General features: G+C 43.7%; 1 protein-coding gene across 1 annotated transcript in view; it reads left to right on the top strand.

Annotated features, from left to right (window-relative positions):
- Positions 1-20,703, top strand: part of LOC130282439 (collagen alpha-1(XIII) chain-like) — a 62,030-nt gene that overhangs the window by 14,423 nt on the left and 26,904 nt on the right. Inside the window, exon 2 of the mRNA XM_056530693.1 lies at positions 10,947-11,016. Within this exon, the coding sequence (XP_056386668.1) occupies positions 10,947-11,016 (70 nt within the window). The remainder of the gene's footprint in view (positions 1-10,946; positions 11,017-20,703) is intronic.

The following is a 20,703-nucleotide window of genomic DNA, read 5'->3' on the forward strand; positions in this document are numbered from 1 at the left end:
TGGTTACATGACAGTGGACAGTGAAATATGGTGTATCTTTTTCTTCTGTTTACATATGAAGCAAGCTATGTAAAGTGATCTCCTAGGAGGATGAGTAGTTAGAATGAGAGCTGTTCAAGCCCTTCGTTGGACATTGAGATCTGTTGTGCTATGCCAGCCATACACATAAGATAGGTGTCAACTGTAACTTGTTCAGCCGACAGCTGTATCCGCAGTGTCCACTATAAATATGCATGTTCGGCTTAGTTGAGCATGATGTTTTTAGAGTAAGTAAAGTTGATCCAAGACAACTGTGACACCACTTATCTCATGGTGGAACACAGGATCCAATATGTTGTTTTCTAGCATGTTAATTTCTTCTTTCTCTGTCTGGCAGCCCATATTCACCTTAAATTGTTGACTGATTCTTCGTTCCAGCCAATGTTTATCTACTGTATAGCTGTAATGCCCACACGTGTGTGGACCCAGTTTAGCTTTTGGCCAAACTTGGGAGCCGAGTCTAAGGCTATGTTCACACCATGGAATTTCCCTGTGGAATTCCTCAGAAGAATTCTGTACAGACATTCTGCAGCAGCAGAGTCCCATTGATTTCAATGGGATTCTGCTGCACTGTTCATATTGCAGAATTTCCACACCAGATGTTTCTGGTGCGGAAATTCAGATTTTGGCGTCCGCAGAAACAACAGTCCTGTCTATTCTTTCTGCGGAGTCTGCACGGAAATGCATTGCCGTCTATGAGACAGCGCATTTCTGAGTGGTCCTAGTGCCAGCATGTTCTTCCAGCATTCTGCTGTCGGTGGAATGTCTGCACGAAAATTTTCTGTGCGAATATTCACCCACGTCAACAAAGTCTTAGGGGGAGATTTATCAAAACCTGTGTAGAGGAAGAGTGGTACAGTTGCTAATAGCAACCAAACAGATTGCTTCTTTCATTTTCCACAGGACTCTTTGAAAATGAAAGAAGCAAGCTGATTGGTTGCTATGGGCAACTACACCACTCTTCCTCTGCACAAGTTTTGATAAATATCCCCCTTAGTGTTTCCCTGGTTTTCACTCTTTATTCCCCTTAAAGATGCAGAAGCTGGAATTCAGCTGCATGAGAGACATCAGATCACTACAAGAATGGTCATGGTTTTGTGGCAGCTAGCAGCTAGCAATAGAGTCTGATGGTGCAGAGAAGACTTGGTGTTATAGCTGACCTAGAGCTCTTAGAACAGCAAAGCTGAGGAGCTCAAATGCAGCCAGGTGTAGCAGACTTGATTAGTAGACAGGGGTGTGGTCGTAAATCCTGGTCATGCACATGAGAAACAGGAAGATACCAGCAGGATCAGACAGATGCAGAGTCAGGTAACATGCTTGGGTCAGAAACACAGTAGATCAGAACAGCAGCAGATACTGTCTCTAGTAGAAAAACTATTGCTTAGGCACCATAGCAAGGGAAGAGTGCTCTCATATAGGTGGTATCTGGCAGGGATTGGGGAAGAACAGGAATCAGGAACATATACAGAACCTTAAAGAAACAGCCTTTGCATGCATGCTGCATCAGAAACAGTACTGAGGATAATGTCTAGAATCTGCAATAGGGAGGAGAAGCTAACCGTGCTGCTCGGCTGGGGTTAGCAGCATGACGTGCTGCATGCTGGTGGGTGACAACCGCGAATGTTACAAGAGCTAGCTTTATTCCAGCTATGTACTGCTGGCTTTCAAAACAGTTTAGTCAAACACCAGTTGATCAGAATATGAAGTTGACATATTTAATGTCTGTCTCTGTGTATTGATAGCTTTGATGTGCTTATGTTACTGGGCAGGATCTTGTTCCAATTATATTTTGAGTTCTTGAGTCTACTGTCAGTACACTTTATGTTTAGAATGTAGAAGTCCATTTTGTATGGTCCAGCCTAATTTAGATAGTATCTTTACCTACATACAGACACTATCTGTATCAAAAGGGATGTGATGTTTGGGAATGTTTTGTCTTCATTCTTCCTGCATTAGAGATCATGGCAAGATTTATACAGCACATAGGCATGCTTACACATAATTTGTAATCAATAAACTTTACTGCTGCAAATGTATTTATTGTCAAGGTGTTTTCCATAGTAGACAGGTAGGGTGTAATAGAAAAACAGCAGCTGGTATCTCATTGGTTGCTAATAAGCAGCTACTCCACTTTTCCTTAAAGGAGTACTCCAATGCACCACCAAAAAAAGAAATGCCACAATGTAGCCCATTAACTTACCTTTTCAATGACCCCTCAATCATCTTAAATGGCCCAGCCGTTCTTCTCTTATGGCCGCCCGAAGTTTCTGCTAAAAACTACATCTCCCAGCATGCCCGCTCCTGACATCCGGCCAGCTCCTGCCTAAAGGGAGGATTGCGTATGCACAGAACGTAAGCGCTGATTGGAAGGCAGCGCAGAGATAGGCATTTGCAGAGCTGAGTCTATGGCAGCCTACAAGCATCGGAGTACTCCTTTAACATGCCCCAGAATGTCAGAGGAAGGATATAAACTTTCTGAGCAATTATTTGTTTTGCCTTATTTTAAATAATACTGAGTCTTAAGTATTTAAAAATAGTTTCAATGAGGTATTGAAGTTCTCCTTCTTTGCACTGCGGAATGGCTCACTGTGTAGGTAGTTATTAGCATAGTGGTTGCAGTTCACTGTCCTTTGACTTGCCTATTGGCACTTTGCATGGTGATACAGGTCAATTTTACTTTTTTGGAAAGTGATTTTTTTTTTGTAACATATGATAATATATCTCTTGATTGTGTGTTATATTAAAATATGGCAGCATTGAATAAAGAAAATAATTAGGCTTTTACACATCTTTGCTGGTTTTCTGTTGAGGGCTCTGTAAAACCACACAATGCTATTATTGTTGCATAGAAACCTTGACAGAATGTAGACTCATAAAGCTACAGCTTCACCGGAACAATAATGACTGTAGTATTACCCTCAAATAAATGGGTAAAAATGAAACTTTTATTTAAATTGCATTAAAAAGGAAACACCTTATAAATACAATGACACAGTAACAGCGGAAAGACATGATGATCATGGAGACTGAAAATTGTCAGGTACGCAAATATAGTATTATAAGGATTATATCTAAGCAGATCCTGTCCTTTTTCGCCTTGCCTATCTTAAAATGCCAACCTGGCATGGGCATCCCCAGAACCAAGAAGTTATCAATATTCAAGTATAAACCCTCATTAGTATGTTAGTGTAGGGATACTATTTGTCTATAGCAAGAGAGTACAAACACTCTGTAGTTGGACCATCACAGTATTATATGATATACCCATCCAAACATATACCAATAATGATAGAAAAACATAAAGCAAGGGTGAATCAGGGACTTATGTATAAGTCCCAGACAGATGAAGAAAGCTTGTCACTGTGATGCTGTTCTTGCTCATGTTCTGCTATGGATCCCAGTATCAAAGTGACATGATAAACATAAAAGGGCAGATGCTTGTCATGAATACATTCCAATGAGATTCATGATGAACACACTGGAAAGTGATCCATATTGCAGAAATATACTCCAATAAAGACCCTTCTTTCTCTTTATTTCTGTTATTTTAACATGTTTTCCCAACCATTATAATTGATCAGATAGCTAATTGGAGGACATCTGAGACTCCAGATGTGGCACCTGTGGTTATGGAGACACTTCATTATGATGCAGTGTTAATAGACCACCCACGATGCCTCCGAGAGGGTAATATGCACATTGCTGTATACATTGTGCCTGTCCATTCACCAAAGACTGTCATGGATCTAACAAGAGTATGCTGGTCCAGTTACACTGCTGAGACCATACACTTGATGGGAGCAGTCTATTTTGTGTGGCATGCTGCCATATTGTTTATGGACTCTGCATCAATGTATCCTATTCCCATGAATTGCCTCCTCTCTATTATCTAAAGGAGAAAGCTTCATGCCTTCACTGGAGAGCTTTATGGCACTAAATGAACTCAATAGACACAATGGATGGTCAAAGTAAATGAAAAGCTCATCATCATTTCTTTGCATAGAAGACTGGTATTTATTCACCCTTCATTTATCATAACTTACTCCAGAAATCTCAAAAGCTCAAACCTGGTGTGGATGTCAAAGGCTGGCTCACAAACAATGTGTGAAATGCAGTGTATGTTCAACCAGCATTCTTTCTCTTATGACCAGCACCATAGAGGCTTAATAAATTGTCACCATAGTTTTTAAAAGTTCCAAAAGTTTAACCCTTTAAGGAACCAGCCCATTTTCACCTAAAGGACCCGGGCATTTTTTGCACACCCTAGTGTTTTTAGGGTACATTCACACGGGCGGGGGTTTACGGTAAGTTTCCCTCTAGGAGTTTGCGATGCATTTTTTGCACATCTGACCACTGTCACTTTAAGCATTAATAACTCTTGGGTGCTTTTACCTTTCATTCTGATTCAGAGAAAAAAAAATGTCGCATTTTTTTAAATTTTGAAGCTCTCTGCTTATAAGGAAAATAGAAATTCCAAATAAATTATATATTGATTCACATATACAATATGTCTACTTTATGTTTGCATCATAACGTTGACATGTTTTTACTTTTGGAAGACATCAAAGGGCTTCAAAGTTCAGCAGCAATTTTCCAATTTTTCCACAAAATTTTCAAAATTACATTTTTCATTTTCACGGACCACTGTTCCAAAAATCTGTCAAATACGAGTGGGGCATAAATGATCACTACACCCCTTATTAAATTCTGTGAGGGGTGTAGTTTCCAATATAGGGGTCACATGTGGGGGGGGGGGTCACTTGTTCTGGCACCATGGGAGGCTTTGTAAACACATGTGGCCTTCAATTCCGGACAAATTTTCTCTCCAAAAGCCCAATGGCGCTCCTTCTCTTCTGAGCATTGTAGTTTGCCCACAGAGCACTTTACATCCACATATGGAGTATGTTCTTACTCAGAGGAATTGGGGTTACACATTTTGGGGTCCTTCTTTTCCTATTTTCCCTTGTGAAAATAAAAAATTTAGGGTAAAACCACCATTTAGTTAAAAATATATATATATTTTTTTCATTTTCCCATACAACTGTAATGAAAATTCGTCAAACAACTGTTGGGTCTTAAGGCTCAGTATACCCCTTGTTACGTTCCATGAGGGGTGTAGTTTCCAAAATGGGGTCACACGTGGGTATTTTTTATTTTATTATGTCAGAACCACTGTAAAATCAGCCACCCCTGTGCAAATCACCAATTTAGGCCTCATATACATGGTGCGCTTACACTCCTGAGCCTTGCTGTGCTTCTACAGATCACTTTCCACCCATATATGGGGTATTTCTGTACTCAGGAGAAATTGCCTTACTTTTTTTCCTTTTACCTCTTGTGAAAATAAAAAGTATGTTAGTGTAAACATTTTAGTGTGTTAGTGTAAAAGTTTTTACAGGCTGGTGTAGACCCCAACTTTTCCTTTTCATAAGGGGTAAAAGGAGAAAAAGCCCCGCCAAAATTTTTAACACAATTGCTCCCGAGTACAGAAATGCCATATATGTGGCCCTAAACGGTTTCCTTGAAACACGACAGGGCTCCGAAGGGAGAGAGCGCCAAGCGCATTTGAGGACTAAATTAGGGATTTGCAGAGGGGTGGATATAGGGGCATTCTACACCAGTGATTCCCAAACAGGGTGCCTCCAGCTGGTGCTATACTCCCAACATGCTTGGACAGTCAGTGGCTGTCCGGAAATGCTGGGAGTTGTTGATTTGCAACAGCTGAAGGCTCCGTTTTGGAAACACTGCCGTATGATACGTTTTTCATTTTTATTGGGGGAGGGACAGTGTAAGGGGGTGTATATGTAGTGTTTTACCCTTTATTATGTGTTAGTGTAGTGTAGTGTTTTTAGGGTACATTCACACAGGCGGGGGTTTACGGTAAGTTTCCCTCTATGAGTTTACAATGAGGCGGAAAATTAGCTGCAGCTCAAACTCACTGTAAACCCGCCCGTATGAATGTACCCTATATATTCACATGGGGGGGGGGCAAACTTCCAGCTGTTGCAAAACTACAACTCCCAGCATGCACTGTACTTGCATACCTCCATCTGTTGTATAACTACATCTCCCTGCATGCCCTTCGGCGATCAGTACATGCTGGGAGTTGTAGTTTTGCAACATCTGGAGGGCTACAGTTTAGAGACCACAGTATAGTGGTCTCCAAACTGTAACCCTCCAGATATTGCTAGGCAACTCACCGGTTTACGTAGTCTGCAGCACGCCGCACCAGGGAGATTATCATCGCCCGCCGGCGCCGATCACCGCCAGGTAAGGGACCTCCACTGCTGTCGCTGGTCACGCCACAGTTCCCTCCCCCCCCCCGATTTGCTAATGACCGGTCAATAGCAGGGATAGGAGGGGGGCACCCCTACCACCTAACTCCTATCCCTTCAGGGGGATCGGAGGTGTCCCTACATAGCACCCCTTTAACATCATTATAAAATGTATACATCATTATTTATCCCCATAGTTGCTACCCCAGGACACCAGATTAGTAAAGACAGAAAATAGGAGCTTTGAAGAATCACATTTTTCTTATATACTAGACCGTTGTTTTTAAATTTCCCAGTGTCTCATTATTTCCCTTCTCACAGCAAAATGAGACAGTGTGATGTGCATACTGCTAAACTGGATTGTTTTAGGGTTGACTATTTCCTGTTTTAAGATAGATAAATGCCATCCATAGCAACAGAATTGTGCATGTCCCAAATGTTTTTCCTCAGGGCGGGATGTAGTACTTAACCAGTTCACTGCAGGTTCCCACAGTGTCCTCCAACCATCACTGTGCAAAAGCTGTTTCCTGTATATATAATGTTTTGAGCATTTTCCTACAGTGACAGTAACATATAAGGTGTTATATGGCTGAGTGACTTTACTGCTATTCTAGTAACAGTCTCCTTTAATAGTGCCTTCTAACTCCCCCATTGTGACTATTTAAATGTGCTGGTGCTTTGATGTTTAAAGAGCTCATTGATAATGTTCTGTTGGCTTTCATTGATGCTCTATTAGAAGCTTCTTCTGCTGGGTTGCTATTTGAAGTGGTAAATACATCATCAAAAACTGATAGATCCGTCTAAGGTCACTCTGGTGTTGTAATCAATCAAATGTGGTCAAAAGAGTGATGGACAGGAAATATAGACTAAAACAATGCACTGTATTCTCCAGGCCTGTTACAGTCAAGATCTAATGTTTTAAATCTTTTATTTATTCTATATTCAATGTTCAATGAATTTTCTTCTAAATCTAATGTTTCTACATTTTAGAAACATTAGATTTAGAAGAAAATGCATTAAACATTGAATATAGAATAAACAAAATAGTTAAAAACATTAGATCTTTACTGGAACAGGTCAGGTTTATGTTGCTTTTTTTTTTTATCAGTTTACTATTTTTATTGAAACCTTTTTCATTGGTTTCTTATTGCAATTTTGGAATATAAAGCCAGGAATGAATTTGAAGAGAAGTCACATTTTTTCCTTGTGTGTCCATGTGTCCTCCATTTCTGATCTGTTCTTGGCTTTTGTTAACATTAAGGCCGGTTCACACAATGGAATTTGTGCAGAATGTCCGCATGGAATATTACGCACAGACATTCAGCTACAGCATTGATTTCAATGGGATTTTGCTGCACTGTTCACACGGCAATATTTCCATGCCAGATGTTTCTGCCGTGGAGATTCCGATTCCGGCTTCCACAGAAAGAATAGACATGTCTATTTGTCTATCTTTTTGTGGACTCTGCATGGAAATACATTGCCGTCTATAAGATGGCACATTTCCAAGCGGTCCTAGTACTCGCTGGATCGGGTGGCGGAGCCATGCCGGTGTGACTGTGACGCATGGCCCACCTCCAAACCTTGCTGAACATGCAAGGCTGCTGCCGGGAAGCCTCTGTGTATTCTCATTGCAGATGTTGTGCAGCGTGAAATAGCCACAATAATCCCCTTAGGGAGCCAGGGACCACTTTATAATACGAATTTCCAAAAACCAGGGCACGAAGCCTGGGGCACAAGATTCCTTTAGGGACAACCCCCTTAAAATGTAACTTTTATTAGATAGATTAATTATAGATAAAATCAATATGCAATAAGTGACAAAGTTAAAACTTCAGTGTCACAGGTCCAGTTGTGAGCGTTATAGGGGATAAACCCTGGATCATTAGTATGTGGGGAACTGCAGTTTCCCCATCACTAGATCATATTCCCTTCCCCTATTACCTCTAAACTTCATCTATTTTGTATACTTTCATTTAGATCTATTTTATATTAGTAAGATTATTTACCTTTCTATGTAGCCCTACTTATATTTGATACACTTTTGTGCTTTTACATTGTATTTCTTATACAATACTTTTCTTCTTATTTTTTAACCTCTCACTTTTTGACCTTGTGATGTAATCTACCTGTGTGTATTTATATGTGTGTGTATCATAGTGATATTATGGTCTGACAAATGCACCAGTTCAGAGCTGAAACATGTAACGCCTGAAACATGTAACGCCTCAATTAAAAAATAACCTTACATTTATTCCTGATTTGTCAACAGGTTCTTCTCCTTTTACATTATACAAATAATTATCAAATATTGGGTACTAAAAAGGATGATTTTTTTTTTTAACTCAAGATGGGAACATGAAAATCTGGAAGACAAAGCAAACCAAGTTAAGGAGATTTCAGTGTACCGTATATACGCGAGCATAAGTCGAGTTTTTCAGCACTATTTTTTGTGCCGAAAACACCCCCCTCGGCTTATACTCGAGTGAACTCTCCCCCTGTTCAGTGGTCTTCAACCTGCGGACCTCCAGATGTTTCAAAACTACAACTCCCAGCATGCCCGGACAGCCGATGGCTGTCCGGGCATGCTGGGAGTTGTAGTTTTGAAACATCTGGAGGTCTGCAGGTTGAAGACCACTGTAACATTGACAGGCGGTGATGATGAAGGGGGGAGGTGTGGGATGATGACAGATGATGATGATGAAGGGGTGTGTGGGATGATGACAGGGAATGATGACAGGCGGTGATGATGAAGGGGGGATGTGGGATGATGATGGGGGATGATGACAGGCGGTGATGATGAAGGGGAGTGTGGGATGATGACAGGCGGTGATGATGAAGGGGGGGTGTGGGATGATGATGGGGGATGATGACAGGCGGTGATGATGAAGGGGGGGGTGTGGGATGATGACAGGGGGATGATGACAGGCGGTGATGATGAAGGGGGGATGTGGGATGATGACAGGGGGTGATGACAGGCGGTGATGATGAAGGGGGGATGAGGGATGATGATGGGGGATGATGACAGGTGGGGATGATGAAGGGGGTGTGGGATGATGACAGGCGGTGATGATGAAGGGGGGTGTGGGATGATGACAGGGGGATGATGACAGGCAGTGATGATGAAGGGGGTGTGTGAGATGATGACAGGGGGATGATGACAGATGGTGATGATGAAGGGGGGTGTGGGATGATGACAGGGGGATGATGACAGGCGGTGATGATGAAGGGGGGTGTGGGATGATGACAGGGGGATGATGACAGATGGTGATGATGAAGGGGGGTGTGGGATGATGACAGGGGATAATGACAGGCGGTGATGATGAAGGGGGTGTGTGGGATGATGACAGGGGGCTGATGACAGGCGGTGATGATGAAGGGGGTGTGTGGGATGATGACAGGGGGATGATGACAGGCGGTGATGATGAAGGGGGTGTGTGGGATGATGACGGGGGATGATGACAGGTGGTGATGATGAGGGGGGGTGTAGGATGATGACAGGGGGCTGATGACAGGTGGTGATGATGAAGGGGGGTGTGGGATGATGACAGGGGGATGATGACAGGCGGTGATGATGAAGGGGGGGATGATGACAGGTGGTGATGATGACAGGCGATGATGATGAAGGGGGGGATGATGACAGGGTAATGATGAAGGGGAGATGATGACAGGGTAATGATGAAGGGGGGATGATGACAGGCGGTGATGATGAAGGGGGGGATGATGACAGGGTAATGATGAAGGGGGGATGATGACAGGGGGTGATGATGAAGGGGGATGATGATGACGGGGTGATGATGATGAGGGTGTTAATGATGGGGGTCTGGATGATGACAGGGGGGGATGATGACATGGGGGATGATGTATTTCCCACCCTAGGCTTATAGTCGAGTCAATAACTCTTCCTGGTTTTTTGGGGTGAAATTAGGGGCCTCGGCTTATATTCGGGTCGGCTTATACTCGAGTATATACGGTAGATTTTATTACATATTTCCCTATTGTGGGTTTGAACAGCTGATAACCAAAAAGCTCCGACTATAACAGGGACTCATACTATGTTTGTGTTACTTCAGGAACCTCTATTTTCTCAGACACATAAACACATTATATTCTCCAGCTGTGTAATATACATGTATATAGAAAAGCTCCCTTCACGTTTTCATATCATCCCAGGACTGAAATAGAGAGGCCGCACAGTATCTTGAGGTACATTGGCACATTTAGGAGCACTGCACCTGCCCACACTATGCCTGGCTCCCAGTCATACAGGAAACAGTATCCGGCACTATCCAGAGGTGCAAAGACTTTTCAGTTCGATATGTTTATCAGCAGGTGCTCACAGACAGAAAAATCTAATTTAACATATTAAACCCAGGTCAAGATCATGGAAACTGAACCTTACATGAAATGCTGAATGCAATTACACTTACAAAAACCATGGATCCGATTAACTGCCAACACGTGTGCCTAGAACTGTACATTGTTCTAGTGCTAGTCTGCTTTTCGTTCTTCTCCAGATGTGTTAACATAATATTGTCATGACAGTCAATGAGCCGTGCTCTATTAATGCTTCAGTTAATAAAACCTAAATAAACCCAATAAAACTGAAATATATATTTTTCCCTTTTACAGAAACTGAAATCTCATCTGCCAAGACTTCGAGAAGTAAGAGAGACGAGTGTTAAATGTCTATGTCCACCGGGTAAGGACCACTATCTTTCCATATACGCATCATGTTTACAGCTCATGCATGTATATACTTATACTACAGCAATATAATCATAGTAGTGACATAGTTGAGCATGTGATATACTCTAAGATTTTCAGGACCACCAAACCTAAGCTGGTAATGTGGGTTTCCTAATTTTATTCAGTTTCTGAAAGCATATACCGATGCCTATGTCATTGGGTTTGCTTTATCTCCACAACCTGTTTTCTATATGCCCTAATAGAGCATATGAATGTCATAGAAGATGGTCTTTCTCTGGCGGTGGGGTCATATATTTGAATAATGCAGCACATGCACTACCACATCTTCTCTCTAGGTGCCACTGCAGAAGAAAGCAGCAGCAGGGCTAAATATACAGTATATATCCATTGCCTCTTACAGGTCTATCTCATCTCCAAATAAATGTTATTAAAAATAGTAGGAAAATAAAGAGGCCAAGTTGCAGGTGCAGTTTATGAGAACAGTTTCTATATTAGAAGTCTTGAGTATATGTGGTACTCTGCTATTGCTACTAAAGTACCTTGTAAGTTTACTGTTAGAGAACAGCTTTAACACATATCGGAAGCCGAGTATATGATGTCAGCTTTACAAGTGACCTTAACCTGTACCTATAACACGCAATTTATTATTTAGCTTTTTCCTCCCGTTACAAGCAGGACCAGACCTTTAAATCTTATGGAAATCTTTCTAGTAAAACAGTGTCACTTAATACACAGTTTGTGTTTGTAGTTGAACTTTGACATCAGTGAAACCTCAGTGGCAAGCAGGGTCATATTCTAGTGACCTGACCTCTCTGCTTTAATATTCATCAAGTCCAGGTTCTTTAGAAATTATTGGGATTTAATTATATTCATGTGTTGCTCTTTACAATGGTTTGACCTCTTGTGAACGCGTTGTTGCTTGTTACCATCACCACAATTGTCTGAGGTTTTATCTTTGGCTATTTCATGATTCATCATTACACCAGGACTTTTTATAAAAAATCATAGAGTTCTTAACCTCGTGGATAGGCCATAACTTTGCATCTCAGGACAACCCCTTTAAGCGTCATCTGAGTGATAGATAATGTAGTCACAAACAATTTCATTTCATTTTTTTTTTTACTTGTTTGGTTAAATACAAATACTAAACACATATTATGCATTCAAGTGCATCATTATGAAAAATGATGTAATGATTTTCCTTATATGTAAGGGTATGTTCACATGGGACAGTGTTAGTAAAAATTTACAGGTGGTTTTGCCATGGTGCTCTGCTTACTGCTCCATATGAACATATTCTACTAATTGAATTTAGTTCAAAATTAGATTAACCCCTTGCTGCAAATGGATGTACATTTAACGTCCATCTGCGGCTCCCGAGGTATGACACGCGCTCAGCAGGTGAGTGCGCATCATACACGGTGGCTCCCGGTTGGCAACCAGGACCCATGGCTAAAACGAAAGTAAACATTGCCGGTTAGCTCAGTGGTGCTGTTCGGGACCGCCACGGTAAAATTGCAGCGTCCCGAACAGCTTACAGGACGCGAAGAGGATCCCTACATGCCTCCTCGCTGTCCAATCGCCGAATGACTGCTCCGTGCCTTAGATCCAGGCAGGACCAGTCGAGCAGCGATAACACTGATCCATGCCATGCCAATGCATGGCAGTGATCAGTGTAGGAAATCAGTGTGTGCAATGTTATAGTGCCCTATGGGGCTATAACATTGAAAAAAAAAAAAAAAGTGTTAATAAATGTGATTTAACCCCTTCCCTGATAAAAGTTTAAATCACCCCCCTTTTCCCATTAAAAAAAAAATCTGTGTAAATAACAATAAAAATAAGCATATGTGGTATCGTTGCGTGTGTAATGTCCAAACTAAAAAATATATAATTCATTAAACCTCACAGTCAATGGCGTACACATAAAAAAAATTCAAAGTCCAAAATAGCGGATTTTTGGTCACTTTTTATGCCATAAAACATGAATAAAAAGTGATCAAAAAGTCTGATCAAAATGAAAATAGTACGAATAAAAACTTCAGATAAGTCCCTATAAAATCCCTTATACAGAAAAATAAAAATGTTATAGGGGTCAGAATAGGACATTTCTCAACGTATTAATTTTGGTGCATGTAGTTATCATTTTTTTTTAAATATAAAATCAAACCAATATAAATTGGGTATCCTTGGAACCATATGGACCTACAGAATAAATATAAGGTGCAATTTTTACCAAAAACTGCACTGCGTAGAAACAGAAGTCGCTAGAAATTACAAAATGGCTTTTTACTACGTAGATTTTGTAGTGAAATTATTAATCGTATTACAAAGTAAAATTGTTGGGGCATAGAACAAGCCCTCATATGGATTTTTTAGGTGGAAAAGTGTTATGATTTTTAGAAGGTGAGGAGGAAAAAAACAAAGTACAAAATAAAAAATCGCCAAAGAGGGAGGGGTTAAAAGATATTATAAAAGCAGTCTATACAGCGGTCTTTTATACAATAATGCTACAGTTACTACTTTCTAATTCTCCTTATAGGAAATGCTATTGACAGCAATGTGAGATCATTCTGGCTGCATGTATTTTGCAGGCCTGTATTTCCACTTTAATTTGCCTTCTGCATAGACAATAGTGCCTGAGAAAATATTTGCTATTCTCCTCTAGTTGCATCTGCCAATGATTTCTTAATAGGTTTTATTGGTCAGTAATAAACTCAGTCTTCCTTCCTTCTGTTATCAGTCCATACTCAGATTGACAGGCACAATGCTTCTATTTAAATGCACGGATTCCTTGAAAAACTGTACGTGGGGTTCAGATAAATGCTTTTCTATGCATGAAGAGAATACAAAAGTTGTGAGGCTCACGCGTCATTTGATTTGCTTTGTTCATTGTACATACTGCTGCCGCCGTGAGGTGTGATGACATGGAATGTCTATATTGCTAGGAATTTACAGTTTGTATTTTATCTGTGTATACAAATGGGAAATATATGGTAACATGCAATATTGATGTCTTGTAAGCAGTAGATATGTCATTTATAAAGTTCTATTTCAAATGCTTAGATAGACAGACAGACAGATAGATAGATGCATAGACAGAGAGATAAATAGATAGATGATAGATAGATAAAAAGAAATAAAGAAAGAAAACAAAGATATCACTGGAGTGTCTTATGGAATAAAGCTACTTTGTTTTTTCTTCACCATCTTGGAGTACTGCAGTAAACTTTTTTTTTTTTGCCAAATATTGGAGCCTGTGACCAGAGCTGAACCATCTGCTTGCACCCCTGTATTTATTGGTTGTTCTGCTCTGCTTGGAATTTTTGGTTCACAAGATTGATAGATAGGTAGATATACCGTATATACTCGAGTATAAGCCGAGTTTTTCAGCACAATTTTTCGTGCTGAAAACTCCCCCCTCAGCTTATACTCGAGTGAACTCTGCCTGTCAGTGGTCTTCAACCTGTGGACCTCCAGATGTTGCAAAACTACAACCTCTGGAGGTCCGCAGGTTGAAGACCACTGCGGCCTTCGTCATCATCCAGACCCCTCCCCCCTCTTTAGTTTTCTACTCACCTCCCCTCGGTGGGAAGGAAGGGTGAGCTGGTCTGGGCCAACTATGCTGCAGGGACCATCCGGTGGGGAGGATTAGTCGTTCTGGGCTGTCCTTTTTCACCTGGGGGGCCCTCTTTCCCACATTCCGGGCCTGCCTGGGACTAGTGACGTTGCCTTGACGACGACGCACAGAGACGCGCATGAACGGAGCAGAGAAGAGGCCCCCCGGTGAAAATGGACAGCCCAGAATAACTAACCCTCCCCACCGGACGATCCCTGCAGCATAGATGGCCCGGACCAGCTCACCCTTCCTTCCCACCGAGGGGAGGTGAGTAGAAAACTAAAGGGGGTGTCTGGATGATGACGAAGGCCGCAATGGTCTTCAACCAAGTTTTGAAACCTCTGGAGGTCCGCAGGCTGAAGACCACTGTGGCCTTCATCATCATCCAGACCCCCGTCATCATCCCCCCCCCCCCGTTCATCATCACCACCTGTCAATCCCTTCATCAGTGGTCTTCAACGTGCGGACCTTCAGAGGTTTCAAAACTACAACTCCCAGCATGCCCGGACAGCCTATGGCTGTCCGGGCATGCTGGGAATTGTAGTTTTGCAACATCTGGAGGTCCGCAGGCTGAAGACCACTGATGAAGGGATTGATAGTCAGTAATGATGAAGGGGGGGGGGGGATAATGACGGCGTCTGGATGATGACGGGGGTCTGGATGATGACGGGGGGATGATGTATTTCCCACCCTAGGCTTATAGTCGAGTCAATAACTTTTCCTGGGTTTTTGGGGGGAAATTAGGGGCCTCGGCTTATATTCGGGTCAGCTTATACTCGAGTATATACGGTACTGTATCATACTAGGAATATAACAGTTTTCTTATTTTGCACTATCATGATTTATTTACTGTAGAATCGTCACAGTGCATAAAGCTTTTTTCTCGTTATCACAATAATGGATGACTGTGTTGAGTACTTTCACACTGGGTTCAGCTGTAGTCTGTACCGCAGTCTATAGACGATGTAAAATATTCATAGCTAATAATAAAGTTGTATCCATGGGCAATCAGGATATGAATTTCACCTTCCAAGTTCAAAGGAAAATGCATAATGCACAAGTAGTCCAAGTAAATAAGTCAGAAAAAAAAGATATTTCAATGCATAATAAGAGTGGTCCCTGCATTTTCACTGGATACTCTGCTTCTGTGTCTGAACTGTTATCCAGGCATGATGTTATTCCATTATTTCTAAATGTATTCGTCTAAAGAACAACTTATAAAGCCATATATGTAAGACACAAATGCTTGCCTTTAATACAGTTTTATGGTGTCTGAAGTAACCACATATTGTTAATTTTAGTCACTTGCATTGACTGTTGGTGACAGTCACCTGTTATGTGGTTAAGGAGCAGAGTCCCTCAAATAAACCAGCAAATATGCACCAGTAAGGTAATGACTCTGTACCCTGACTTCATGCATAGATTTTTATAAAACAATGACAGCTGCTGGGATTATGCTTATGGCCCCATCAGGCTCTTCTCTTGGTCACATTTGAGAAGGGCTGTATACAGATAACTGTCATAGTTCTGGCTATAAGGAATGGCTTTGCTGGTAAATTGTCACGATGCCGGCTGGCAGGTAGTGGATCCTCTGTGCCAGAGAGGGATTGGCGTGGACCGTGCTAGTGGACCGGTTCTAAGCCACTACTGGTTTTCACCAGAGCCCGCCGCAAAGCGGGATGGTCTTGCTGCGGCGGTAGTGACCAGGTCGTATCCACTAGCAACGGCTCACCTCTCTGGCTGCTGAAGATAGGCGCGGTACAAGGGAGTAGGCAGAAGCAAGGTCGGACGTAGCAGAAGGTCGGGGCAGGCAGCAAGGATCGTAGTCAGGGGCAACGGCAGAAGGTCTGGAAACACAGGCAAGGAACACACAAGGAACGCTTTCACTGGCACTAAGGCAACAAGATCCGGCAAGGGAGTGCAAGGGAAGTGAGGTAATATAGGGAAGTGCACAGGTGATTACCCTAATTGGAACCACTGCGCCAATCAGTGGCGCAGTGGCCCTTTAAATCGCAGAGACCCGGCGCGCGCGCGCCCTAGGGAGCGGGGCCGCGCGCGCCGGGACAGAACAGACGGGGAGCGAGTCAGGTAGGGGAGCCGGGGTGCGCATCGCGAGCGGGCGCTACCCGCATCGCGAATCGCATCCCGGCTGGCAGCGGGATCGCAGCGCCCCGGGTCAGAGGACGTGACCGGAGCGCTGCAGCGGAGAGAGTGAAGCGAGCGCTCCGGGGAGGAGCGGGGACCCGGAGCGCTCGGCGTAACAGTACCCCCCCCCTTGGGTCTCCCCCTCTTCTTGGAGCCTGAGAACCTGAGGAGCAGACTTTTGTCAAGGATGTTGTCCTCAGGTTCCCAGGATCTCTCTTCAGGACCACAACCCTCCCAGTCTACTAAAAAAAAAATTTTCCCTCTGACCTTTTTGGCAGCCAAAATTTCCTTGACCGAGAAGACGTCCGAGGAGCCGGAAACAGGAGTGGGAGGAACAGATTTGGGAGAAAAACGGTTGAGGATGAGTGGTTTGAGAAGAGAGACGTGAAAGGCATTAGGGATACGAAGAGAAGGAGGAAGAAGAAGTTTATAAGAGACAGGATTAATTTGACACAAAATTTTGAAAGGACCAAGATAGCGTGGTCCCAACTTGTAGCTAGGGACACGGAAGCGGACATATTTAGCGGAGAGCCATACCTTGTCTCCAGGGGAAAAAACGGGGGGAGCTCTTCTTTTCTTATCCGCGAACCTCTTCATGCGTGAAGAAGCCTGTAAGAGAGAATTTTGGGTCTCTCTCCATATAATGGAAAGGTCACGAGAAATTTCATCCACAGCGGGCAGACCAGAGGGCAAGGGGGTAGGGAGGGGGGGAAGAGGGTGACGGCCGTACACCACGAAAAATGGGGATTTGGAGGAAGATTCAGAGACCCTGAAGTTATACGAGAATTCGGCCCATGGAAGGAGATCTGCCCAGTCATCCTGGCGGGAGGAAACAAAATGTCGCAAATAATCACCCAAGATCTGGTTAATTCTTTCTACTTGTCCATTGGACTGGGGATGATATGCAGAGGAAAAATTTAATTTAATCTTGAGTTGTTTACAGAGAGCCCTCCAGAATTTAGACACGAATTGGACACCTCTATCCGAGACAATCTGCGTAGGCAACCCGTGAAGACGAAAAATGTGTACAAAAAATTGTTTAGCCAACTGAGGCGCAGAAGGAAGACCAGGAAGAGGGATGAAATGTGCCATTTTGGAGAATCGATCAACGACCACCCAAATAACAGTGTTGCCACGGGAAGGGGGTAAATCAGTAATAAAATCCATACCAATCAGAGACCAAGGCTGTTCGGGGACAGGCAGAGGATGAAGAAAACCAGCGGGCTTCTGGCGAGGAGTCTTATCCCGGGCACAGATAGTGCAGGCTCGCACAAAGTCCCCAACATCCGTCTCCAGAGTCGGCCACCAATAGAAGCGGGAGATGAGTTGCACAGATTTCTTGATGCCCGCATGACCTGCGAGATGGGAGGAGTGACCCCATTTGAGGATTCCGAGGCGTTGGCGTGGAGAAACAAAGGTCTTCCCTGGAGGAGTCTGCCTGATGGAGGCAGGAGAAGTGGAGATCAGGCAGTCAGGTGGAATGATGTGTTGCGGAGGGAGATCAACTTCTGAGGCATCCGAGGAACGAGAGAGAGCATCGGCCCTAATGTTCTTATCGGCAGGACGAAAGTGAATCTCAAAATTAAATCGGGCAAAGAACAGAGACCACCGGGCCTGGCGAGGATTCAGCCGTTGGGCAGACTGGAGGTAGGAGAGGTTCTTGTGGTCGGTGTAGATAATAACAGGAGAACTTGATCCCTCCAGCAGATGCCTCCATTCCTCAAGTGCTAATTTAATGGCTAGAAGCTCTCGATCCCCGATGGAGTAGTTCCTCTCCGCTGGAGAGAAGGTCCTAGAGAAAAAACCACAAGTGACAGCATGCCCGGAAGAATTTTTTTGTAGAAGAACAGCTCCAGCTCCCACTGAGGAGGCATCAACCTCCAATAGGAAGGGTTTGGAAGGGTCAGGTCTGGAGAGGACGGGAGCCGAAGAAAAGGCAGACTTGAGTCGTTTAAAGGCGTCTTCTGCTTGAGGAGGCCAGGACTTGGGATCAGCACTTTTTTTGGTTAAAGCCACGATAGGAGCCACAATGGTAGAAAAATGTGGAATAAATTGCCTGTAATAATTGGCGAACCCCAAAAAGCGTTGGATAGCACGGAGTCCGGAGGGGCGTGGCCAATCTAAGACGGCAGAGAGTTTGTCTGGATCCATCTGTAGTCCCTGGCCAGAGACCAAATATCCTAGAAAAGGAAGAGATTGGCATTCAAACAGACATTTCTCAATTTTGGCATAGAGTTGGTTGTCACGAAGTCTCTGAAGAACCATACGGACATGCTGGCGGTGTTCTTCTAGATTGGCAGAAAAAATTAGGATATCGTCCAGATATACAACAACACAGGAGTATAACAGATCACGAAAAATTTCATTGACAAAGTCTTGGAAGACGGCAGGGGCGTTGCACAGTCCAAAGGGCATGACCAGATACTCAAAGTGTCCATCTCTGGTGTTAAATGCCGTTTTCCACTCGTCCCCCTCTCTGATGCGGATGAGGTTATAGGCGCCTCTTAAGTCCAATTTAGTGAAGATGTGGGCACCTTGGAGGCGATCAAAGAGTTCAGAGATGAGGGGTAAGGGGTAGCGGTTCTTAACCGTGATTTTATTAAGACCGCGGTAGTCAATGCAAGGACGTAGGGAGCCATCTTTTTTGGACACAAAGAAAAATCCGGCTCCGGCAGGAGAGGAGGATTTACGGATAAAGCCCTTCTTTAGATTCTCCTGGACGTATTCGGACATGGCAAGAGTCTCTGGGGCAGAGAGAGGATAAATTCTGCCCCGGGGTGGAGTAGTGCCCGGGAGGAGGTCGATAGGGCAATCATAAGGCCTGTGAGGAGGTAGTGTCTCAGCTTGTTTTTTGCAGAAAACATCCGCGAAGTCCATATAGGCCTTAGGGAGACCGGTTACTGGAGGAACCACAGAGTTACGGCAAGGGTTACTGGGAACCGGTTTTAGACAGTTCTTGGAACAAGAGGACCCCCAACTCTTGATCTCCCCAGTGGACCAATCCAGGGTAGGGGAATGAAGTTGAAGCCAGGGAAGTCCAAGGAGAATTTCCGAGGTGCAATTGGGGAGGACCAAAAGTTCAATCCTCTCATGATGAGATCCGATGCTCATAAGAAGGGGCTCCGTGCGGAAACGTATGGTACAGTCCAATCTTTCATTATTTACACAATTGATGTAGAGGGGTCTGGCGAGACTGGTCACCGGGATGTTGAACCTGTTGACGAGAGAGGCCAAAATAAAATTTCCTGCAGATCCAGAGTCCAAGAAGGCCACAGCAGGGAAGGAGAAGGCAGAGGCAGACATCCGCACAGGCACAGTAAGACGTGGAGAAGCAGAGTAGACATCAAGGACTGTCTCACCTTTGTGCGGAGTCAGCGTACGTCTTTCCAGGCGGGGAGGACGGATAGGACAATCCCTCAGGAAGTGTTCGGTACTAGCACAGTACAGGCAGAGGTTCTCCATACGGCGTCGTGTCCTCTCTTGAGGTGTCAGGCGAGACCGGTCGACCTGCATAGCCTCCACGGCGGGAGGCACAGGAACAGATTGCAGGGGACCAGAGGAGAGAGGAGCCGAGGAGACGAAACGCCTCGTGCGAACAGAGTCCATATCTTGGCGGAGTTCCTGGCGCCTTTCAGAAAAACGCATGTCAATGCGAGTGGCTAGGTGAATGAGTTCATGTAGATTAGCAGGGATTTCTCGTGCGGCCAGAACATCTTTAATGTTGCTGGATAGGCCTTTTTTGAAGGTCGCGCAGAGGGCCTCATTATTCCAGGACAATTCTGAAGCAAGTGTACGGAATTGTACGGCATACTCGCCAACGGAAGAATTACCCTGGACCAGGTTCAACAGGGCAGTCTCAGCAGAAGAGGCTCGGGCAGGTTCCTCAAAGACACTTCGGATTTCCGAGAAGAAGGAGTG

This window comes from Hyla sarda, chromosome 7 (genome assembly GCF_029499605.1).
Source record: "Hyla sarda isolate aHylSar1 chromosome 7, aHylSar1.hap1, whole genome shotgun sequence".
NCBI classification, from domain to species: Eukaryota; Metazoa; Chordata; class Amphibia; order Anura; family Hylidae; genus Hyla; species Hyla sarda.